The sequence below is a fragment of the Catharus ustulatus genome, chromosome Z, assembly GCF_009819885.2.
Source record: "Catharus ustulatus isolate bCatUst1 chromosome Z, bCatUst1.pri.v2, whole genome shotgun sequence".
Taxonomy (NCBI): Eukaryota; Metazoa; Chordata; class Aves; order Passeriformes; family Turdidae; genus Catharus; species Catharus ustulatus.
This window is the reverse complement of record NC_046262.2, coordinates 66,140,478-66,161,909: the sequence shown is the minus strand read 5'-3', so window position 1 is coordinate 66,161,909 and position 21,432 is coordinate 66,140,478. Positions and strand designations below refer to the sequence as shown.

General features: G+C 42.6%; 1 protein-coding gene across 2 annotated transcripts in view; it reads left to right on the top strand.

The window, feature by feature from the left end:
- The window catches only part of PDE6B (phosphodiesterase 6B), a 32,023-nt gene extending 11,083 nt beyond the window's left edge, over positions 1–20,940 (top strand). The window contains exons 4-24 of one of the 2 annotated variants that reach the window (XM_033084970.2): positions 867–1,019; positions 1,353–1,442; positions 3,413–3,553; positions 4,587–4,661; positions 4,753–4,817; positions 5,624–5,690; positions 5,835–5,882; positions 6,064–6,213; positions 7,197–7,340; positions 7,898–7,963; positions 8,516–8,662; positions 10,133–10,240; positions 12,159–12,268; positions 13,194–13,281; positions 13,841–13,941; positions 15,360–15,467; positions 16,128–16,191; positions 16,938–17,012; positions 17,901–17,984; positions 18,254–18,410; positions 19,494–20,940. In XM_033084970.2, coding sequence (XP_032940861.1) covers positions 867–1,019; positions 1,353–1,442; positions 3,413–3,553; positions 4,587–4,661; positions 4,753–4,817; positions 5,624–5,690; positions 5,835–5,882; positions 6,064–6,213; positions 7,197–7,340; positions 7,898–7,963; positions 8,516–8,662; positions 10,133–10,240; positions 12,159–12,268; positions 13,194–13,281; positions 13,841–13,941; positions 15,360–15,467; positions 16,128–16,191; positions 16,938–17,012; positions 17,901–17,984; positions 18,254–18,410; positions 19,494–19,552 — 2,100 coding nt within the window. In that variant the 3' untranslated portion in view covers positions 19,553–20,940. Of the gene's footprint in view, positions 1–866; positions 1,020–1,352; positions 1,443–3,412; positions 3,554–4,586; positions 4,662–4,752; positions 4,818–5,623; positions 5,691–5,834; positions 5,883–6,063; positions 6,214–7,196; positions 7,341–7,897; positions 7,964–8,515; positions 8,663–10,132; positions 10,241–12,158; positions 12,269–13,193; positions 13,282–13,840; positions 13,942–15,359; positions 15,468–16,127; positions 16,192–16,937; positions 17,013–17,900; positions 17,985–18,253; positions 18,411–19,493 lie in introns of those variants that run through there. The other variant, XM_033084971.1, reaches the window with a different exon arrangement.
- The last annotated feature ends 492 nt before the right edge of the window (positions 20,941–21,432 follow it).

Here is a 21,432-nt window from a genome sequence, read left to right as displayed (position 1 = left end):
TCTCCAAATACAAGGGAGGATTTCAGATCCTTGAGCTAAGTGCTGAAGTCCAACTCTAGTGCTCTTAGACATTGCCATAACACAATTCCTTTGAAAAAGACCAAGAGACTGAAAGCTTGGTCTACCCCATTTGGCAGAAAAGGCCAACAATAGGGAAGGAATGGGGAGAAGATTCATTAGGGGGTGATCATTCTTTCTGGTGTGTGGCTTTTTCTAACCCAAATAGAACGACTTACAGAGGACAATTTATTCACCTGAGCTGGGAGAATATCTTTGGTCAGCAAGACCATCCCTGTACTCCCCCGTGGCAGGTGATGATGGTATCGATATGGTCCTGTGCAGGTGAAGTGATTGGCCATCTATTTTCCCTGAACTGTCCTTTCTCTGCTTTTCAAGAGGAACTAGGGGTAGATGCTGCAAGCTGACAACAAGCCTTATTGTAAAAGTTGAAGAAAAATGAGGGTGAGTGAACTTGCCAGTGACTGCACTAGTTTATATCCTGTGGCTATGCAGTGCTACCCACTCTGCAGTGCTAACAAGAAGTCAGAGGAAAGGATGAAGGAGGTACCATGATGAATGTCATTAATTTGAGAATAGTCCCCTTGTCCTGAGAGAGTTTGACATGGTAAAGCTTGTGATTGGCAAGATCTTCACAGAAAGTTAAAACTGCATGTGTTTTAGTCATAAGCCACACCTTCTGTTCTTGACATTAGCTTTGTGGTCCAATTTTCTACTAACTCTTTTCTTTTCCTCAGTAACTTTTAAGCAAAAATTTCTTTAGGCAGCTTACTTTAAGGGGCTATGCTCAGAGTTAGGTGCAAGACACGTTGTGAAAAATGCTTATTTGTAAATTCTCTATTAAACAGTGCGCCCAGTTCAGCCCATTTGTTGATGAGCTCACCGACTACACTACAAAAAACATCCTTGCGACACCCATCCTGAATGGAAAAGATTTGGTTGCTGTCATTGTGGCTATAAATAAGCTGAACGGCCCACACTTCACCAGCTCTGATGAAACAGTAAGTGGTCAGTAGCTGAGTTCCTACCAAAGTTTCCAGTTTCTGTTGTGTAACAGAGATCCTTTTACGCTGGTGGTGCCTGCTTTCGTGACACTCCACTGGTGTGGGTTTCCCTGAAGAGCACTCACACTCTCACACAAGAGGCTTATAATGAGGATGCTTATCTCAGATGTTTCAGAGAAGATACAGTGGGTTAAGCCTCATTTCATGGCAGTGCAAAGCAAAGCATTTATCCTGGGAAATTATCTTGATCCTTGTAAAGCAGTGTTATGAAATACAATGCACATGAAGTTGCTACTGCACTCAATTAAATCTCACAATTTGCCTTTTCAGCTTTTTCTGAAGTATCTGAATTTTGCATCCTTGAACTTGAAAATTTATCACTTGAGTTATCTTCACAACTGTGAGACTCGAAGAGGCCAGGTAAGAGTGAAAATGCAGATTGGCTATCTCATTTCTTCTGATTTAAAGGGTGAATCTGGTCTTCTTCAGAGATTTGTTCCTGAAGAGCAGAAGGAAAGAAGTACCCTCAGCTGCCTTCAGGTACTGCTTCCTTCCCAGAGTCCATTGTTACTCTCTTTTTTCTGCTTTTGGCAAAAGTGTGGGACCTGATGCAGTGGCAGCAGTTTCAGCAGGACTGACCTCTAGATATTTGGCTGACTTGAGGCTGTGAACCATTCTTGAATCATTTCATCATTTCAGATAGAAGCACCAAGAGATTTTCTGAAACACTTAAGAATGTGGCATTTTCCCCTCATCTGCTCATCAAAAAGTGCTATTGAATCTCCCCTTAGAGCCAGTAAAATTGTGATATGCATGTTGTGTTGGCCTCCATCAGTAGAAAAGAATATGCATTAGGAGTTTAGAGCATTCTGGATTAAAATTCAGGCGCAATTCTTTTCCATTAGTTGAGTTACAGTAGGACTCTCAGATCTATTGGGATGGATGTGGATCCTTGCAATCACTTTGTGCAGTAAGCAATAGCTGTCACTCAAGAGGACATGGAATTGCACTTATACTTCGTGGCAGCCATCCTCTATTCTCCAATGGGACTGCCATGGAGAATAATTACCTGTCTTAGTGAAATGGATGCAGAATGAATGTTTATTTTGAGGCTTTGGGACAGCACTTATACTTTCTAATTCATCTATTACGCCTAATTTTTTTTGTTTATCAAAGTCATGAATGATGGTCCAGTGATACAGATGCCAGCAATGATGAATAATTGACTAAAGTAGAACCAGCAAAGGTTTATTCCTGTTGAGAGCTTAGCAGTAGGGTTAGTCAGGGTAAGAAAGGAGCTAGAAGACAAAGTGGAGACCCATCAGGTGGAAGGCCTGATGATTCTGGTCTGGGACTGAACCCAGGAGTCCTGTGTTCAGACATTACTGCTGTCTGAGCAGGTCCACACTAAGGGATGAAAGCAAGAACAAGATGTAGGACACACTGCTCTAGTTCTGCCAATACCTCAACTAATAGTTGAACCTCTGGTCTTAAGGGCTGTGTGGAAGTTATTATAGGTCGTTGTGTTAGAATTTAAAGTAATGTAGTAGAGAGTGAGCAAATTACATTCTCAAAGTGGTCTAGGATTTTAATATTGCAACACCAATGGACTGGATGAACTGTGGGTAAAATGGCTTATGCAAAGACAGTCAGGACTTGTGGTCAGATGCTGTGTAAAAGTCTTATTACAAGACCATATAATATGTTTATCAACTTCTTTACACCATTCCTTGACTTAGATATTTTTCAGTTGTTTCTCTCAGTCCTTCTCACTGGGCTTGCGGCTTTCAGTATTTATTGCGTGCTGTAAAGCGCCAAAAAGCTAAACTGCTGCTCATTTTCGTCTAATGGTTTGTATGACAACAGCACTATCCTGTTTGAGGGGTGCTGACACTGAACGGCTCAGACTTCATACAAATGGCAGAGTAGTCCCAGTTAATGGATTAGAAAGAGAGATCAGTGCAGCTCAGAATTGCTCAAAAACATCTACTTGTGCCTAGTGAAGAGGTGAGACACACTTTTGCTGGTTGAAAGCCCAGGTCCAGTCTGCTTCAGGTTGCAGCTCTCAGTGCTTCAGGAGCACAGCTCCTCGCGTCTCCTGGGCTCAGAAAGCCAGACACACACCTTGGCTACAGGCACACATGCATTTACTAAGGTAAGCAGGAGTGTAGATGACTTCCCCACCATTTCAGAGCAGTATTTGTAACCTCTGCTTCTACAGATGAATGCCTCCTACATAGCACTATGATGACCTGGCTCTTTCTCCCTAGCAATTCCCAGTGTGAACAAGCAGTGTAGGTTTCCTGCACTTTTCAGGAGCTGTGGCCCAACATTTGGGAAGCCCATCTCTCCGAGAAAGGCTGTGCTTAGAGTTTGTTTTTGTCCTGCAGGTGCTGTTGTGGTCAGCTAATAAGGTTTTTGAGGAGCTGACGGACATTGAGAGGCAGTTCCACAAGGCTTTTTACACAGTGCGGGCTTACCTGAACTGCGACCGGTACTCGGTCGGGCTGCTGGACATGACAAAGCAGAAGGTGAGTGCTCCTATGTGTGCTGGGCATCTTTCTGATCGCTGTTATCCACTGAAGGGGGATGCACGCGGACACAATTCACTGAGATGTACTAAAAGTGCGAGCCTTGAGCCACTATTCCTACTTTGGTTGGCATATTTTACTGTGCAGAGATAATGGGTTAATGAAATGAGAGGAAAGAGGAAGAGCTTATCATTGAAATGCGACTGCTGGAGGCTGGGAAGACAGAGGAGGAGGAGATCTGTCTGACTTTGGCAATCCTGGTCAAAGTCTGCAGCACAAACAAAACCTCACAAAGTCTGTGGGTATCAGCAGTACAGTGAGACACCTGTGGAACCATCAGCAAACCGGACACCTTCCTCAAGGACTCACTCATGCTCACGACATCCAGGCTTTTAGATGAAATCTGGCTTCATAAGAACAAGCTGGCAGAATCGAAATCACCTCTGATTTGGTGTGATGGTTTGCACCTTTGGCAGACTTCATATGGGGGTTTACACAGCATCCTTTGCCGTTTAAGCCCTCTTTGTCCCTCATCAGGCTGACTGTCTTATTGACAGAGCTCTTGTAGCATCTTGTCTTGTGAAAAGGTGTATTAAAAGACCTTTAGTGCAAGCTAAAGACACTTGGATTGACATTTCAACGTATCATAAGGAAAAAAAAGCAAACTAGGTATTTTGCTCATTCAATCTGGTGGGTAGTAGGTCAGGCAATAGCCATACTTTGGAAATGAAGAATAGGAAAACACTGTCATAACTGTTTGCTCTGAGTACAGCCAGTGCTTACTGTTCACTGAATGAATCAGCACTCTCTATCTAGGCAGATGATGGTAATATGCAGCCACATAAATGCACCTGACACTTCCAGATTTGGATATTTGGGTGTCATTCTGCTGCCTAGTATTGAATTAGCTTCATTATTTCATGTCTTGTTTACACAAAACCAAAACCAGCACGGTAGAGCAATGGTTGCTTTCAGGGTCCAGACAAGATGCACTTTTCTACTCTAAAAATACTTTTTTAAATCTTAAAACCAGGAATTTTTTGACCTGTGGCCAGTCCTTTTGGGAGAAGTACCTCCCTACACAGGACCTCGAACCCCGGATGGCAGGGTACGTGAAAACAAGATTTCTTTAACTCTCTCCTCTCTGGATGCATTGCCTCACCACTCTTTTCAACACCACTCTTTTTTTTTACTTGTAGGAAATAGTCTTTTACAAGGTCATTGATTACATATTACATGGAAAAGAAGACATTAAAGTCATCCCGTAAGTGCCCGGTCGCTGAATGCTAGGTACTGACACAGGGTGTAGATAAAAACAAGGTTCCCCAGGCTTTAAAGACATCTGTGTGGACAAATGTAAAGGGCTCATAGAGGATCAAGAATCAGAATGTAAGTTGGTGCTTCACCTCACATTTCTGCAGGATAAAGATTTCCTCAAGGGCATTGGGGTCCTGACTGGGAAGTCAGGCTCCAAAATTCTCTGCAACCAGGCATCACTTTCCTCCACGCCTTCCCTGTGTCAGTGGCTGAGCCTCATCCAAGATGCCCTTGTGCTGAGGTTTCCTTGCTTCATTCCAATCCTTCTATCACTGACCCAATCTTAAGGTTGGCTCTGGCCTTTTCTCCTCTCCTGATGCACTGGGACTCCCTAAGAGCTGCCCCCTCTTCTTGCCACTGAATTTTTCAGAGTAGCCTTGGGCAGCTTAGGTAAATCTGGCATAAGAAAGGTTTCCCCAGTTCTGCTAACACTGCTTTACATTAATGTATGTGCTGCAAAAAAGGCCCCCTTTTCTTGGGTACAGCAGTGTTCAAACTTCAGGCTGGCAGACATCCTTAGCCAGGAATCTTCTTTCATCTTTCTCTGTGTTGAAGGTCTGAAATGTGGCCTTCACACACAGGAATGACCTTTTATAATGTCTCTGCAATCTGGTATTTTATCAGGACCATTTGTGGACTGGGGGTTCCAGATCTAAACCTGAATTATGCTATCAGCTGAATACACTTCAGCTCCATGATAATTTTTCAGTAAACATACACTTTTAATTTCCCTTATACATTTTCTTTTGTTAGAAATCCTACCCCGGATCACTGGGCACTAGTTACTGGACTGCCAACCTATGTGGCTGAAAGTGGATTTGTAAGTATTTAACCTAGGATTCCTCAAGTCTTTCTGAGATGAATAATACTTGTGCTGCTTTCTCAGCAAATCAGTCCTTTGTTTTGGCAGTTTTACTTCTCGTTGCCCATATTGTAATACTTTTTATTCTTTGTGATCCCCTAGATTTGCAACATTATGAATGCTGCTGCAGATGAGATGTTTAATTTTCAGGTATTGTGAAAATTTCCAGTTCTGTCAAGGATTAAATTTCACCCTTTTTTTCAGAAAATTAATGTACAGTCAATATTAAGCATATCAATACTTCTTTGCCTTTGAATGTAAAACTGGAGTGCTCATGTATTTAGAAAATATATTAAGTACATGATGTCTTTCTGCTTGCTGTTGCTTCAAGGAAGGTCCTCTAGATGAATCAGGATGGACTATCAAAAACGTTCTCTCCATGCCAATAGTGAATAAAAGGGAAGAAATTGTTGGTGTTGTCACATTTTATAACCGAAAAGATGGGAAACCGTTTGATGAACAGGATGAAACCCTTATGGAGGTATAGTTTCTTGATGGAAGAAATTCATATTGTTGAAGAGGTCACTACTGTTGCATGTACACCTGCAAAGCATCCCAAGTGTTTTGCAGCTGAGTGGGCATCTTTGTTACTTGGAGAGGTGCTATACATTAGCTTGAAAACTTTGAAAGCAACTCTTTGAAATACTGGGGGAGTTTGTTATGGGAAACCCAACTATGTTCTTGTGATCTTTTTTCAGTATTCTTGGATTGTACACCTAGCCATGAGCAGCTACTGTGTGCCAACACAACCACTCTGACTTGTGTTCACACACCTGACAGCCGGGCAAGTCCCTCGAAAAATTGCACAGAAATTATCTATGTAGCTAGGATAAAAACGGAGGCCAGCTATTAAATCCACTAGCAGTGGCTGTGATTAAAGACCTAGCTCCTTAGAAATGCTCCGATACTACTTTCAATGAAACAAAGTATTTAACCCTTGGCACCTATTATCAATAAGGGTATTTCCTGAAGCAGACTTTTCTTGTCAAATAAAAAGACAGTGGGGAAAAAATCAGTTTGATTTGGCCACTGGACAGCAAACAAATTGAAAACAAACACAGGATGTGAATAAATACTTGTGAAAGGTGATGAGACCACCTTGCTCTCTTTTGATGTGAGAGCTCCTGACCTGCTGTCACCATTGTGACAGAAACATTTCCACAGGCTTGGAGACACATGCAGCAACACAGAAATAGTTTTTTGTACCCTGAACTGGACAGAGGGTCCTTCAACCTCCACAGCATGGATGCTCTCAAGGCCTGGGCTGATTCAACAGCAGGGAACCTGCTTTACTGAGGAGCAAGTCACAGCTTGGAGCAAAGATGTGGTTGCTCATTGCTAGAATTTTGGCCAAAGTCGAGGTTGTGCTACTCTCAAAATGTATCATACAGTGTCATATATCTGTGTTTTTGGGGAACAGATGTTATGGCTGTTTCACTGTTTCCTTCTCTTCCCCTTACCAAGTCCTTGACGCAGTTCCTGGGTTGGTCTGTGCTCAACACAGACACATACGATAAGATGAACAAGCTGGAGAACCGTAAGGACATTGCTCAGGACATGGTGCTCTACCACGTGAAATGTGACAAGGATGAAATCCAGGAAATTCTGGTAATGCCTTGCAACGTGAAGCTCACACCCAAGTGTGCCGGCCTGGCCCACAACTTGTGGCACAGACACAGGTGTCCCATTCCACAGAGATGCTTCCAGCCACCATGACGTGGTGGCAGCACCTGGGCCTAGGTCCCAGTAACCGCAGAGCGAGTCTTTCTTTTGGTTCTGTGGTCTGCCCTCCACCCTGGCACACTGCTTTGTGTTTGTTCTAACTTCCTCAGCAAAGCTGACCTTGGAGGTGCTACTCAGGGCAGGGCTGTAGGAGGGGCCCAGAAACTGATTTATTCCTCAAAAATCTCCTTAGTGCTGAGGATGTGAAGTTAGAGGACCCACACTGGCTCTAGGGCGACATTTCCAAGTGAGGGAGACAAAACAAAATCAAAGAGAGGGAGAACACTGCCAAGAAAAATGTGTTTAAATACAAGAAATTGAAATAAGGTCCAGGAAAGAAGCACAATGTGCATATGAGAGCTGCCCTAGATTGCCCCAAAGCTGCCCAGTGCAAAGTCCAGTGGGGTTCAGTTGTGTCCTTAACACACCCATACTTTTTGCAGCCAACACGAGAAAAGCTGGGGAAGGAGCCAAGTGAGTGTGACGAAGAGGAGCTGGCAAGCATTCTGGTAAGAACAATGCACTGCTGTAAAGAACAGCCTGGCAAGAAGTATTGCCTGCATAGATGTAGGGAGGAGTTCCCAGTGTTGGCATGCTGTTACCTGGTGAAGGGTGAAGGCAAAGCATACCCTGCCCTCCTTTGCTGTGTGAGCTTGAGATTATCATTAGTATGCATCAGCAAATGCCTTCTGTAGCTCCTGGGGAGTCCCTGCTCTCTACTTCTTTATCTCAAGGCGTTCAAAGTCCATCTGGAAACACATCAGCCTTCTTGGCTTGTCATGCATTTTGTTTTTCCCGAGTAATTAAGGAGGGCTGTAAGCATTCTCCCATTTGAGTCTTCAAACTACATCAAATCAAATGCTTAGTAGGAAACAATGTGTCCTGCACAAAACTGCCCTCCCTCTTCCTCCAGTAATGAGGTTACCATGAACAGCTTCATTTCAGTCTATTTATGTGCTATATTCTAAAAGAAAACCAGCATCAGACTGATACTTTTTTATTTAGCAAACTTAGGAATGACATAATCAGAACGGCAATAACCCAGTCCACCTGTCTTACAGAAAGAAGAACTCCCAGGACCCACTAAATTCGAAATCTATGAGTTCAGGTTCTCAGATTTTGACTGCACTGAGCTAGAGCTGGTGAAGTGTGGCATTCAGATGTACTACGAGCTTGGCGTGGTGAAAAAGTTCCAGATCCCACAGGAGGTAAGAGCTGGCAAAAGCCAGGATCTCCTGTCTTGGATGTACAGCAGACTCACCCATACTGTGGCTGGCACTGAGGTCCCTGTGCACACCCAGCTCAGCTCTCAAAACAGCCACAGGACGGGGTTCATGGGGGCTTGCAGAGAGGGGTTTGTGTGTCCTGATCCTGCTGAGGGCTGGAACAGTCTCTCAGGTAGGACTGGAGCATAAAGTTGGCCTGTTCTGCTCTCTTCCGCTCCCGGCTGCCTGCAGAGGTGGGTTTGCCATGAGGTCTGTACGAGGGAGTGGTGGATGCTGCCAAGTGCTGACTGCACATTCTGTACCCGGTGCCACTCCCAGCAGCAACCTGGGGAGAGCCTACCTGTGTGCCTGTCCTTCGCTGCAGTGTGTGCCCTGCAGCTTCCAGCCCAGATGTGCTGAAACCCACTCCTCGGTTTTCCATCCCCATGCAAACATGGAAGCGCCTTCATTCGGCGCAGCTGTCACTGACCTGTGGACAGGAATGTTGTGACCCTATGGAGACAAGGACCCCATAAGCCTTGACTTGCGAACTTCTGCAGTGCAAAGCCCTATAGGAGTTGGGAAACAGGCATTTCCGCAGCTCTGCTGCTTCCGAAGGGATTTCTCTGCATATCATATGAAGTCGACTTCCATCTAGTGGGATCTGGGAGTAACTGCAGGAAGTTTTCACCCTGGAAAGGCTGGATGGCAATCAGGAGGGAAGTGAACGGGAATTACCTCTGTGCTTCCTGCACTCAAAATGTCAGGGTCAAAAATATTCAAAATATCTACTCCGGAACAACTAACCCCTGGAAGTGGTGTAAAAAGCAGCAATTCTTATATTTGAGATGTTAATAAATGAATACTCATTAATAAATAATTTGCTCTTTAAGGAGAATCCTGCATAGCTACAAGAGGGAGTACAAATGGAAAAGTAGACTGCAGAGGGGGCAAACCCAGTTTTCTGGGTTTATTATGCCCTATATTGTAATTCTTTAGGAGATATAAATGTCATTCATGTCTACCCAGATCCTTACCTCTTCAAGAGAGGTCAGTATTAATAGTTTACAGGACAAAGGGACAAATGTCATGAGTGACAATCTAGAGAAACACCAAAATTCAATAAATTCACAAACAGTAAGATAAAATCTCTTCTCCTCTAGGCAGTGCTGATTTTTGTTCACTCCAGAGGTATCTCTGTGATTTTATTTTTCTTACAAAAAATAAACAGACAAAAGAAGAGCAAGAGAGATATTAGAAAACGGCTACATTGTAGTGCCCACTTCTGCTGTCTACTAGGTTTTCAACACTGTCAGAGTAGCCTGATGATATTACAGTTTCTGATCCCTTTCTGGGCCCACCTTTGTAGAGCTGGTTTGAACCTCATCCTTGATTTTGGTACATGACCCTTATTGCAAGATGAACAGGTAGCAGCTTCATCATCCACACTAACATCCTCTTCTCCACTGGCAGGTTCTGGTAAGGTTTGTGTACTCTGTCAGCAAAGGCTACCGGAAGATAACTTATCACAACTGGCGTCATGGCTTCAATGTAGCACAGACCATGTTCACCCTCCTGATGGTAAGGTAACACCACCCCAATAATTACCTGGCACAGCTTTATTTACAGCAGGTCTTCTGTCTCACGCTCCCTTCAAGCCCTGCTGTAGGAAAAAGGTTTGTCACTCCTAACACAGGTCCTGCTAAAAGAGGTTTTTGGGTTTTTTTTTCCTTTTGCCTGAAGTGACAGTTACTGCATTACATGTGAAGAAAGCTTTGGTCACTATCAAGCTTTGATTCTCATGGATACAGATGTGTATGGTGTTGAATACATCCCAGACTAAGTGCTTCTGCAGGGTAGAGGAGAGAGACTACAGGAATTCCACTCTTCCAGAGTGAGAATTCTGGTAAGAGACAGACTGAAGCCAGCTGTCTGGGATGGACACAAACTCATGCTTTCCATATCCATCCAGAACAGACACAGGTGTGAGTCTATTGCTAGTGTGAACATGGCACATGGAATTTCTCACAACAAGAAATTTTTCAACAAGAAAAGCAGGGTGAGACTCCTCCTCCGCACCAGGGATTGACCAGCCAGGAACCAATGAAGACAGTTCCACACATCTGTCACACATCTGCCCACATGTGTGTCAGCACATTTATGCCTACCACTCCTGGGCAATCCTTCGGGTGATTCAGCTTGACAACCATATTGCCCAGAAAGATGCAGAGCCTTTTCAAGGAGTACAGTAATTTCATGGTTATAAGCCGCACCATTTTGACTAAAATTTTGGTCCGAACCCAAAGTGCTGCTTATAATCAGGTGCGGCTTATGTACGGACAAAGAACAAAAAGTTGTTGTTTTAGTTTGGAGGACAGGTGTCTGCTGAGATAGGCAGGAACTTCTCTTTGAAATGGAGAATGTAAACCCCCTCCCTCCAAATTATTATAACTTTGAAATCAAGGGGCTTTCAGGCAAAGATATGGGAATTAGGAATAACAGTTCTTTACTAGGGAAATTAAAATAGAAATACAGTACTACAAAGAAACAAACTCCAAACCCTGACAAAGTCAGAGTGCAACCTGACACCCCGTCAGGCAGGGTGTTGGTAGCAGTCCCATTAAATGGTGGCTGCATCCTCCTGCAGTGACAGATGTGATTCAGTTGAAGCAGTGCTCCTGCAGAAGGTGCAGTTTCCCTCCGGAGGTCCAGTGGTGATGTGGAGAAATCCGGTTTTCCTCTGGAGTCCAGTGGAGAAAGGGGCTACCTTAGTGTCCCAAAGCCTCTGTTTTTATCTTGGTAAGAAATGTTGGGCTCTTCCCCCTGGCTGGAACAACTTCCAATGGGATGCAGTAATTTTATCAGTCCCACAGTGGGACTCAATGGCCATTAGCAGAAAATGACTCGCTGGAGGAAGGATGGGTTGTGAAAAGATAAAGAACAATGCCCCACCTGGTTTCAATGGATGGCCCATTAGCAGATTATCTGCCGTTGAGATAAGGATCACTGCCCCCACCCTCAGCAGATGGTGATAGAGTAGATACCTTTTCTCACACTCTGTATTGTAATGTGCGGCTTATAATCAGGTGCAGCTTATGTATGGACAAAGAACAAAAAGTTGCTGACACCCAGAATTGCGGTGTATACTCAGTGCGGCTTATAATAGTGAAATTACTGTTGTGTCCAGCGACTGGGAGGGGTGCCTATGACAGGCTGGGTGAATCCTAGGGCCAAGGCTTCTGTAGCAGTGGGTAGCCAACCCTTCCACATGTGCATCAAACACATAAATGCTACAGATGTGCCTGCCTGGGTCTGAAGTATTTTGATTCAGGCTGATCCCCCATTTTAATCTAAGTCAACCGTGTATTGCGTTTCAGTTCAGAAATACTTTTGGTTCTCCTGGACTTTCCCTGGACATCGCCAGCACACAGCAGCCACTGCTCAGTATCTTTTCCCATCAGAGATATTAACATATGGCATATAAATTCTCTCCCCACAGACTGGCAAACTGAAGCGTTACTACACTGACCTCGAAGCTCTTGCAATGGTAACTGCAGCTCTGTGCCATGACATTGACCACAGGGGAACCAACAACCTCTACCAAATGAAGTAAGCATTTTCTTACCACTTCAAACCATTTTCTGTTGCTCCTGCTTGAAGTGGAAACAGGCTGTGACCACATCAAACTCCAGTACAGCTCTGTTTCATGCACAATGGTGACAACCTTCTTTTAGAAGTTACCTTGCTTTTCAGCTTGCTGCAGTGTTTGAGCTTATGCTTTGGCCAGTGGGGAAAATTTGTGGTGCTTTCTGTTAAAGCAGAACTCTATATTACCCTTAGAGTGTAGAGCAGGCACTCAGTATCCTGAGCATTTCAGGAGTCTTAGGATGCCAACAGAAGCATCCTGGACATAAGATGACCAATTTTTGCTGTATCTGTGGAGAAAGCACCATGCTTTGCAGTGCCCTCACTACCTACAGAAACAAAGCACCCATGAAAATGTTGCTCTCATTAGGTAGTCTTTAGCTACAGATAAACAATTGCATAATTTCCTCACCTAGCCAAGGCTGTGTTGCTCAATTGAAGTAGTCAGATCACAGCCCTCCTCCAATGCTTGCTGACTATATTGCCTTATATTTCCTGGAGCTTTGAAAAAATATTAAGTGAAATTGATTTGTATTTTTGATACAAGAGGGCCTTGCTTTTCAGCAAGGTGTCCAAGGACTGCAGGTTTTTCTGTTCCTATTCCAGATATCAACATGTAGGAACTAAACAAACTTACTGAGTCATTACACTGCAGTCATAAACAATATTTGGAGTGAAATTTGTTGTTGAAAGACTGCTTTACACAGTGTCCAGCAGTGCCACAAGAATCTTTTACTAGATTGAAGTAATTGCCTATTAAAAAGTTACTCATAAGCCTTTTAAAAAGAATTGAACTTAAGTGTGTGTCAGAAATGAAATACAAAATTAGACACTATTTTCATTTTTACGTGCCACACTAATGTCTTCCATTTTTCCTTTATACAAACAGATCTCAAAACCCTTTAGCTAAACTTCATGGATCCTCTATTTTAGAGAGACATCACTTGGAATTTGGAAAATTCTTGCTCTCTGAGGAGGTTGGTAATGAACTGTAGTATAAGGGCACGAATAATTTCCTTTTAGGGAAGTTTCTAATTAACAACAGAGCGGTCAGCGCAAGACCTTTCCCCAGCTTGGATGCCAAGAAACTGCAGCTACCTCATTTCGAAAGGACTCTATGCTCATCCAGCACCAAAGCATGCCAGCTTCCTAAAGGCATGACTTGGTTTCTTCAGAAGCCACGTGATTATCCCCATAGGAATATATTAAATACAGGGTTGTTCTTCTGTAGCCCCTCTGACAGGGCCAAGGCTGACACATTCTCACAACTAACTTTTAATTTCAGGCAAATTTGCCCTGGAGTCAGGAGATAGGGTTTATGTAGACACTGTATGACAACCTTCCCCTGTTCAGTGAATTAAAGGGGAAATGGCACTACATGCAGTGAATGGGCTCACACCACTTGCACCTGAGAGGAGTAAGCTGAGCCACTGAAAGAAAAAAAAAAATGAACATACTTGGGAAAGGGAAGTGGCCAGGAACTCATAACAACATAGAACTTGGATTTTTTCCAATGTCCTTTCCTCTGCTTTTCAGTCACTGAACATATGCCAGAACCTCAACCGCAGACAGCATGAGCATGTGATTCACCTGATGGAAATTGCCATTATAGCAACAGACCTGGCACTCTACTTCAAGTAAGTTGGTCACACACACCATGTGTGAAAGGCAGAAAGCACTTTAGAAAGGCCAAATGTGATGCTTTGCTCTGAAAGCCCCCCTACCTGTGCAGCAGTTTTCTCCAGAGACACTGGCTTTGGGAGGCTGCCTTTAATACTGACCTCAGACCTGGCTGGACAACTCAAATAATTCAAAAGAATTTTGAATTTCGACTCAATTATATCATATATGTGACTTTTTAGCCCTCTATTGCAAGCAAGGCATGGCTATGTGATCCCCTATGAGAGGAAATGTCAAGATTTCTTTTCGTTTGTTTTTTTTTTACCTTGCATTTGAGCTCTGAAAATACTCATAAATGGCAAGTGGATTGGCCAGGACTAGACTAACTTTTCTGTGAGAGCAGAACGACATGAGTAACAAGTAGTTAATTGTAGGTGAATGTCCAGCTCATAGTCTATTTCACACCCAAGGACTAAGAAAGCCAAAATCTCAGAGCAGTTCCTAATAACTTTCTGGAATATGAGGCTGAAACTCAATGATATACAACTTCCAAATTAGCAAGGAGCTTTCAAAATGTGCTTACAAAATACTGTGGGAAGACCAGAGACTGCTTCTGTGTTTTGCATTACAGTATAATCACACAAAATTTGAACAGTCAAAAAAGAGAGGGATTTGAGGGAGGTTGGAATACCCAGAACACTTACTCTGGAGATACAATATCTGTTTGGCATATCCATCTATATATCACCACTTCCCCACCAGTTGGGAACAAACTGGTTCTTGCCTTCTTTGCTTCCATGAACTGCAAGCAAAGGCTTGGCTGAGCTAAGATACAGGATTATTGATGATAGAACACCTACACAAGTCACTTTGTGATATGGCCTAACTCTTTTCTCTGCTAATATTGAAACCTCAGATTTCACCAGATTTCACCCCACTCCAGACAAGGGTGTATTGTGTATAAACCATTCATCAGAATTCTCTATACATATATATAGATTATATAAACAAGGCTAACAATGCCTGACTAAGTATATAAAGCCAGGTAGCTTTAAAAATACTCCAGCTAGTTCTAGGTTTCTGCAGTTTGCTTAACATTTGAGGGAAAAGATTTCTTGTACTTCCAACAAAGGTGGAAGCATTTCTCAGCTGACATAATTGCAGTAGCTCATACTTTCAAGGACCTGCTCATATCTCACCACTATACTTATTTTACAATATTTGAGGGAGCAGATGATGGTGCTTGGTTTTATTGGGACATAAATGTCCAGACAGCAGCTACCGGAAACCCTTCTGACAGAGTTACCAATACCAGGACCAGCCACCTACATTTGACATGCTGGTTTCCTTGTTTCATTGATTTCTCTTTTTTTTTTTTTTTTTTTTTTTTTTTTTTTTTTTTTTTTTTATTTCCTTCCTACCCACCCCGCCAAAGAAAGAGAACAATGTTTCAAAAGATCGTTGATGAGTCTAAGACTTATGACAGTGCGACGGCCTGGACTGAATATTTGTCTCTGGAGACTACAAAGAAAGAGGTTGTGATGTGAGTAATTGGCTCTGGGGAAAGGTTAGTGATGTGGACACCTGGTGAGAGCTCCAGGATATGTTTTGTGTTGCACTTACTGCAAAGTCAGCAAGTGATATGTTACTGGCCACTCAGATTTGATTTTATGGAGAAGCAGAGAAAAATTCCAGGGGAAAAAAAGCTTAAAGTAGTTCTTCATCCAAATAAGTGTCCTGTTGATCATATACTCCTAAGGAGATGCAGGATCCTTCTGGTTATATACTCCTACCAGATCACCCTTTAGGCCACAAATAGGGACATCCAATACATTAGCTGCTCTTCCCAGTGGCAACCAGTCTGAGTTGCACAATGCTGCTGTTGTGACGAGACAGATACTTTGCAGGATGCCCTATGCTGGTGATGAAATGCTCCCACCACTCCACTGCAGTCTGCACTGCTACACACCCATGGGGGAGCCAAAGGTGTTACTCCAAAGTCAAGGAGTTCAGCCCAGCAAAGACTAAAGCCGCAAACAGTACCAGAAACAAGTAGTTCCCCATCATAATTCTATGTTAATCAAGAGAGCGACCTTTGAAGAGTGTCTCAGTCAGGATCAAGGCTGTTACAGCAAAACATCTATCGATTCAGAAGGGGCCAAGGGATAAACAAACAGTAAATTAATCTCTTTCCTGCTTTTAGGGCCATGATGATGACTGCCTGTGACTTGTCAGCTATCACAAAGCCTTGGGAAGTCCAGAGTAAGGTCAGGTGCTCAATATTCTGATGGATTTCTATAGCTTATACTTCAAAGTAATGCAATTTCTAAGCTGTCTAGAAGCTAAATCAAAGTCTCCTATCACAAGGAATAGCTGTGGTTTTGATGCATTTACCAATTTTTCAGATTGTAGTTGTGAGCTCTGTATAAAATTCATATTTACAAAAAGACAAAAAACAACCAACCAAACAAATGAAAACACCCGCAAACAACAAAACAAAAAAAAAACCCACCAAACCTCCCAGTTACATAGATTTTTGGGTTGTTGTGAGATTTTTTTACATGTACATATGCACTGGCTTTACTACAGCAGTACCTGCCTTCAGTTTGCTCAGTTGTTTGATTTTGGGAGATAATTCCTGAATGGTACTTGAGCAACTGCTAAACAATAAACACTAAAATTTAAAGGAGAGTAAAAGAAATAAAGCCTACCTTCCTGTTCAGCATGAAGAAAAGACAACAGAAAATAAAAAATTAAATAGACACCCACAAGGTGGAAATGTTTCCCAATAGATGAGCAGCAGCATAATGAGATCCAGGGCAATAGGACTGTTGAGCTGTCACTAGACAGGTGCAATCCTATTGCCACATCTGCCCTTCCCAAGAAAAAGAGTGAGGCTGTGGTTGGACAAGAAGAAACAGAAGGATAAGAAATGAGATTTGTTTCAGAATGGAGACGTGAAGCACATCAAGTTATGGGTGCCAACTTTCTTTTTCCCTCTGTGTCAATGTAGGTAGCTCTACTGGTAGCAGCCGAGTTCTGGGAGCAAGGAGATTTGGAAATAAGCGTCCTTCAGCAGCAGCCCATTGTAAGTACCATGCAAGAGCCAGGCAGTTCAGTCCAGACAGCAAGTCTCAGAAGAGACTTACTACAAGCAGTGCTACTCTGAGTGCTCTGTGTCTGCTTGAAATCACGGTGCTTGCCAAAATTCTTCAGAAAAGTAAGTTCTGAGATAGTGAGGAGCATCCCTGACAGTGACTAGTGCCTCTTGTCTAGCTCTCCATGTGGTTGGATGGGTTCAGTAGCTGTGAACCATCAAGGGGTGATTCCCCCTGGAGATTCTGTGCAGGTCCCTTACAGAAAAAATGAAAAACGAAACAGATAAATCATAGAGGAAAGAAGAATTTTCTAATAAAGAGAAAAACTGGAAACACAGACTTCATAGAGTCACAGAATTATTGGTAAATGGAAGGGCATTTCTGAATAGACAAATTTGACATTGGAAGAGCCAGAAGACATTCCTTAAAATGGCCTCCACCTGTGTGGCTTGGGGATTTTTAAAGTAGACTTTCATGTACCCCCTCTACCCACAGCGACATCACAAATTATATAGTACTCAATAAGATCTTTTAAGAGTATAATTTCTTGTTGAGTCATGTTTTAGACACATTAAAACCTCTTCAACACTTTACAACATGAACCTTTTCTGGTATCTGAGAAGCACAAGGGAAAAACTTGTTCTTGTCCCCATTTATAGACACTTGAAATACTGTCTAAAATTTCTGCTAAAATGGCAATGGAAATGAACCCACTTCACGACTTTGCAGCCGAGGAAGAGAGCTGTGATGGATGGTCTTTAGGACAGCATGACAGGACTGCCAGACTGACACAACAAGGCAGTTTTGAGGAGAAAATAGAGGTGTATTTTTCAATCAAGTGTTCTCATAAATCATGGTGAATTTGTGTCCTCCCACAGCCCATGATGGACCGAAGGAAAGCTGCTGAGCTTCCAAAGCTTCAAGTGGGTTTCATTGACTTTGTGTGCACGTTCGTCTACAAGGTAAAGTGCACCCTTACACACCCCACCCTTATCAACAGGGGTTCAAATCCCATCTGAGTCCTGGTGCAACAACACCCCTTCTGGGGAGAGGGACAGCTAGACAAGTGAAAATCCGCCCTTTTTGGGGGCTTTGCAACATGATGCCTCTTTCTGCCATTGATGCTTTCTGCACAGCATCAGCTTTGGATGTGAGGTGTCAGAGTCTATCTTGGGGTATGGACAAGCATTCCCTCTGCACTGCATTGTACTGAGAGGTGTGTTTTGATTAGGAATTTTCCCGTTTCCATGAGGAAATTCAACCTATGCTTGATGGGCTACTGAACAACAGAAATGAGTGGAAGACCCGTGCTGATGAGTATGATGCAAAAGTTAAAGCTCTGGAGGAAGAGAAGAAAAAAGAGGAAGAGAGAATGGCTGCAAAAAGAGGTCAGAAAAAGAAACTAGCTTTGCATTCCTAACTCAGAAACATGTTTATGAATATTCTTACAGATTGCAAACTTTGCTGACACAGCAAAGTAAGATGTCCAGAGAAAGTTTCATAAATCTGGCTCCACTGGCAAGGCTGATGGCACCTTCCCTTCAAACCTAACACCATGAAAGGTTGTCAAAAAGGCCATCAGCCTAAAATCCCAAACATTATTATCTGAGAAACTAGTGAGAATACATTCAGCATGAATTCCTATGCATCTGGAAACAGCAGAATGTCATGTGCTGTCCCTGGAAAACAGCAGCTAAGAAAAGTTAAAACAAAGTCCTAAAGTTCTAGGAGAACATTTAAGAAGTAATAGTTTATCCCATTTCTAGCCCAGATTAGGTACTTCCTAGAAGCAAGCAGTAGCGGCAGTACCCAGTAGCAATTTATTTTGGTTGAACATGGTTTTCTTCTGGGCTCAGCCTGTATAGTGCTGAAAACCATCAGCAGTGGTGGGCAGTGGTTGAAAGTTTTTCTGATAACCTGAAGATTTGTTTGGCTCTCAAAAAGGCAGAAGCAGGAGGTTCTCCTGATCTCTCCCAAATGTCTGATCAAATATCTGCCACGGCTGGGCACCTTCACTCCACAAAGACACAATTGAACTCTTTTTTTGTTCCAAACTGTTCCAAACAAAATTCAGACAGCCCATGGTGTGGACATTGCTCAAATGACAGAGTTCAGAAATTATGAAAGGTGTCTAGATGTCTTATCTCAGTTTAATTCACAGTAGTTAACTTAAAATATTAAAAGTAAATGTTTTAACTATGATTTAGAAAATCTCTGAAGAATTATTTCATGAATAAGTAATTGGCATTCAAGCAAGAAAAATTTCCACTAACTCTACAGTACTATTTCCAAGCAGCCTTACATGTACAATAACTTTGTTTGTACAATTACAGACAGCTCTAGATAGGGTGCTATAGGTATGACCTATGCTGATCATTGGATAACATAAAAGTTCTAAAAAAACACCTGTAACAACTGAGAAGGAAATTTATAACCATGCCTCTAATTCTGTGTTTCTTTTTATATGACAGGTGAAATAACATGCAATGGAGGAACAGCTCCAGCTTCCAAAACCTGTAGCATACTGTAGACCTATTCTCATGGCAAGATATGCCACGCAAAATGAGAATGCCCATAATTAAAAAAACCAAAAAAAACCACAAAAAGAACAAAACAAAGAACCAAAAAACACCAAAAAACCCAAACCAAAACAAAAAAGAAATTAATGGCATACAAACACATTCTTGATAGGACTATTCTGATAATTCATTAGGCTTGTGACCAATCAGGGAAGGGCTAGATCTTGTTTGCCTTAATTGCATCTCTTCCTGATGGTAGGGTGCCAGTTCTGTCCTGTCGTCTGTCCTCCATCTAACACACCTGATATCACATGGCATGTGACAAGTCAGAACAACATTTGGCCTGATAAATCAGGTTGCAAGATTATAGAAGAGCGCTTTTCCTGCACTTGGAATACTTCCTACCCCAAAGCTGATGGGGATAATCCTGCTCCATACAACCTTATGAAACTGACAGTGAATGCAACCATAGCCTGCACAGTGGGAAAAACTGAAGAAGAGTTAAAGTTAATCATACCGAAGTCTATATCTGTCAGGATATCATGAAGAAACCTGAGGGTAAGGATAAAGCATGAAAACTGACCATAGTAAATCTTTGAACTGCTATAAAATGTTACGATTCCATGTAAATCCAAGAAACACTCTGACAGATAACACATATATATTTTCACTTAAAGAATCTGCGTAGGTTGCTATCCCAAAGCATGGAGCCATTCATGCTTCAGACAGTAGCTGCCTTCTCCAGGAGCAGGATCCACACTGTGTGCTAATTGAAGCTTCATTCTTTCCTGTGTCATTTTAAGAAGACAGTGTTAATTTATCCATTACAGTTCCCCTTACAATTAACCAAGCAACCTGAGCTGTGGCATCTCATAAATTTGTTCTGTTTTGCCTCATAATGCCACAATTGATCAGAACCAACTGTCCTTCCTTTCTTCCTCCTGTTCTGAGATGTCTGGTTTTTAGATTATACTTCAGACTTGTAACTCTTATTTTAGTTGAAAATTACTTTCCATGTTTATTCATGCAAAAATAGAACATTCAAATACACTCTTGTAGTAGTAGAGACACCCTCATGTCCTGCTCCAACCCTCCTCCCACTCTTTCTTTAAAAAAATTGTTTGGAGATCTATTTTGCTGGGGATTTTCTTCTTCTATTACTCCTGCTACCTTCAGGGTTTTTACCCTTCAGTATATTGTTTTGCATTACAAAAATACTGCAAGTAAAAGAAAAACTAGAGCTGTGGTGGTACCTGGTGATCATTTACCTCTCTCGGTGTAGTAAGCAAGATGTAGTCCTCAAACAACATGCAGCAATTCTGTGAGAGGCAATTTGTCTTTCAGGAAAACACAGAAACTTGTCCACTTGCATGAAAGTTAATACACAACAGTTAGTGACTCTGTGTTGTATGTCTTGGTTTCATTAAGAATCTTCGAATGTTAAGGGTTGGGAGGCACCTTCAGCATCATCTAGTCCCAACCTCGCTGCCATGTGCAGGGACACCTCTCACTAGACCAGGCTGCTCGTGGCCTTATCCAACCTGACTTTGTATGGGTTGGGGCACCCACAACTCCCTAAGCAACCTGTTCCAGTGTGCCTAGGAGGTCTCCACACAGCCTTTTCTTCTCCAGACTGGAAAGCCGTAGCTCTCTCTCCCTCTCTAGAGGAGGTGCTCCAGCCCTCTTATCAATGTCATGACCTCCTCTGCACTTGCTCCAACAGTTCCATGTCCTTACGTTGGGGGCACTGGAACTGCTCTCAGTACTCCCAGTGGAGCACCATGTGGAAAGGTTTTATCATACAGCGGATGTCAAATAAGTTCGGTTTTTGGTTTTTTTTTAAAGTGGAAAAAATGTCACAAGGTTATTTTATAGCCCTCTGGTAAGCAGT